The sequence below is a fragment of the Echinops telfairi genome, unplaced genomic scaffold, assembly GCF_000313985.2.
Source record: "Echinops telfairi isolate 266 unplaced genomic scaffold, ASM31398v2 ScPeMD7_7412;HRSCAF=8450, whole genome shotgun sequence".
Lineage (NCBI taxonomy): Eukaryota > Metazoa > Chordata > Mammalia > Afrosoricida > Tenrecidae > Echinops > Echinops telfairi.
Genome location: NW_022111312.1, coordinates 10,678,375 through 10,680,395, shown reverse-complemented (window position 1 = coordinate 10,680,395; position 2,021 = coordinate 10,678,375). Strand labels below are relative to the sequence as shown.

General features: G+C 49.4%; 1 protein-coding gene across 4 annotated transcripts in view; it reads left to right on the top strand.

Annotated features, from left to right (window-relative positions):
- The window catches only part of ACAD10 (acyl-CoA dehydrogenase family member 10), a 43,930-nt gene that overhangs the window by 22,259 nt on the left and 19,650 nt on the right, over positions 1–2,021 (top strand). For all 4 annotated transcript variants that reach the window (XM_045296767.1, XM_004709574.2, XM_045296766.1 and 1 more), the window contains one exon: positions 1,622–1,772. In XM_045296767.1, coding sequence (XP_045152702.1) covers positions 1,622–1,772 — 151 coding nt within the window. The remainder of the gene's footprint in view (positions 1–1,621; positions 1,773–2,021) is intronic.

Here is a 2,021-nt window from a genome sequence, read left to right as displayed (position 1 = left end):
CCCAGTGCTGCCGGTCGTCTGATATCGAGACTGCATCTTTCACGGGCGGTGATTGTGGCTCTAAGCAATATGAGATTTTGGACCACACCAGGCTTTTCTCGTTTATTGTGACGTTCCCAAAGCCATTAGGAAGCTCAAAGGCTCCCTAGGTTGTGGGTTATGGCTCCACTAACCAAGCAGGTCCTTAGGAGCCGCTTTGCAATTATGGAAAATAAGACAGAAGAGTGAGGCACAGGGGCTCCCCATTCCAATGGGTATATGTATTCATGGGGCTTACAAATCTTTCAATGACATACATGTAATAGAGTGATAATATAATAGAGCAATTGGGTAATAGAATAAGCAGGTAATAGAGAGTCAATGGCTGTGTTAGGCAGGGCTCTCTAGAGAAACAAAAAAACCAGGACACTTATGAATATATATATGAAAGAAAGAATATAATAACCAGAATATAATAACTAATTAGTCCAAATGGCAGTACGAAGGGCTCAGTTCAACTCACTTTCATGGAACAGTTATACTGGAAGTCCTTCAACTCACATGGGCTGCTGGGTCCAAGGTCAAGCAAACAGACAGTGGAGTCCTCCCTCAGCAAGATAGGCAGAGTCAGCTGTAGGCCACAGACAGCATGGTGGGTCAGCAACAGTCAGAGCTCAGGAACTTAGCGAGGCAGGCCCTGATGGGATCTGGAACTCCAGTAAGGTGACAGGATCCACCAGCCTCAAGCTTAAGCGATGTACTCAAAGGAGTCTCAAGCTCTAGCAACACGATCCATGGGTTAGGTTGGCTTGGCTCACAGGTAGTGTAGTACACAGGTTGAGGCAGAGAATTAGCTAAAGCAACAGCATGCTGGTCCGATCACCAGGGAGCAAGAGGGACGGAGTGGTCCTTGCAGAGCCATTTATCTCATTGCCCTCCAATCAAGCTGCGACCTGATTAAACTCTGCCCACATGTTATTACTGGCCTAGTTGGCATGATAAACCTAACCTTGTATGTCCTTGAGCCCTCCTCAGGGAACAATCTGTGATCAGTACCAGAAAGAGCTGTCAGAAGGTAGTTAGCTGGGCCATAGAATCTGATTGCTCTTAACTACAGATAACCTCTGGGTGCATCTTGTATGACAGCTCCTTTATGGACAGCTATAGTAGGACTGTTTTCAGTCACGAGAATGTGTATTTAGAGTCATTTTTGTCTCATAACCGTGAGAACCTTCTCCCACCCGGTTGGCTTTCCAGACTCCGTGATTATGAGCATGGAGAATCTGGCCGCTTACATTCTCATGCAGCCCCTCAGTTTCCCACACTAGGTGGGCTGAACATCTGACTTGGAGATGGTGCAGCTGGAGACAATATTTCAGACCATGCTGATCCAGCTGGTGGCTTCCACCCTGGGCAGCAGCCACAGGAAGTACGCCCAGAGAGGATGCTGGGTCACCCCAGAGCATCACAAATGGCTTTCTGCCCAGAAGAATTTTCAAAGCACTCAAGGGTTTCAGATTTCCCCACTTAATGCCCAAATCGCTTGTAGAAGATGAGAATACACTTTCTGCCTTTAAAGGAGCTTTCTGCGAGATGGAGCCGTCGTCCTAGCTGCATTTAAATCACCTCTTCTCTCTTGCAGGGGACTATGTCCGGCGCCAAGTGCAGATCTGGACTAAGCAGTACCGGGCCTCTGAGACCAGCACTGTCCCGGCAATGGAGCGCCTCATTGAGTGGCTGCCGGGACACCTCCCTGAGGAACAGCGGACCACGGTGGTGCATGGGGACTTCAGGTAGACCTCTGCCAGGAGACGGGAAGGGCATGTGAAGGAGGAACTCGGCAGGTGGTCGGGGCCACTTTACCACTGGGAGTGATTCCCCCATACCAAGTTCTAGGTTGTGGGGGCTGCTTGTGCGCAGTGGAATGCTGAGCCACATCCCTGGCCTTCACCCACTAGATGGCAGTCGCAGCTCTTCTCCACAAGCTCTCCATGTGGCAACCATGTGACAAAACACCTTCAAATGTTGCCAGATGTCTCCTG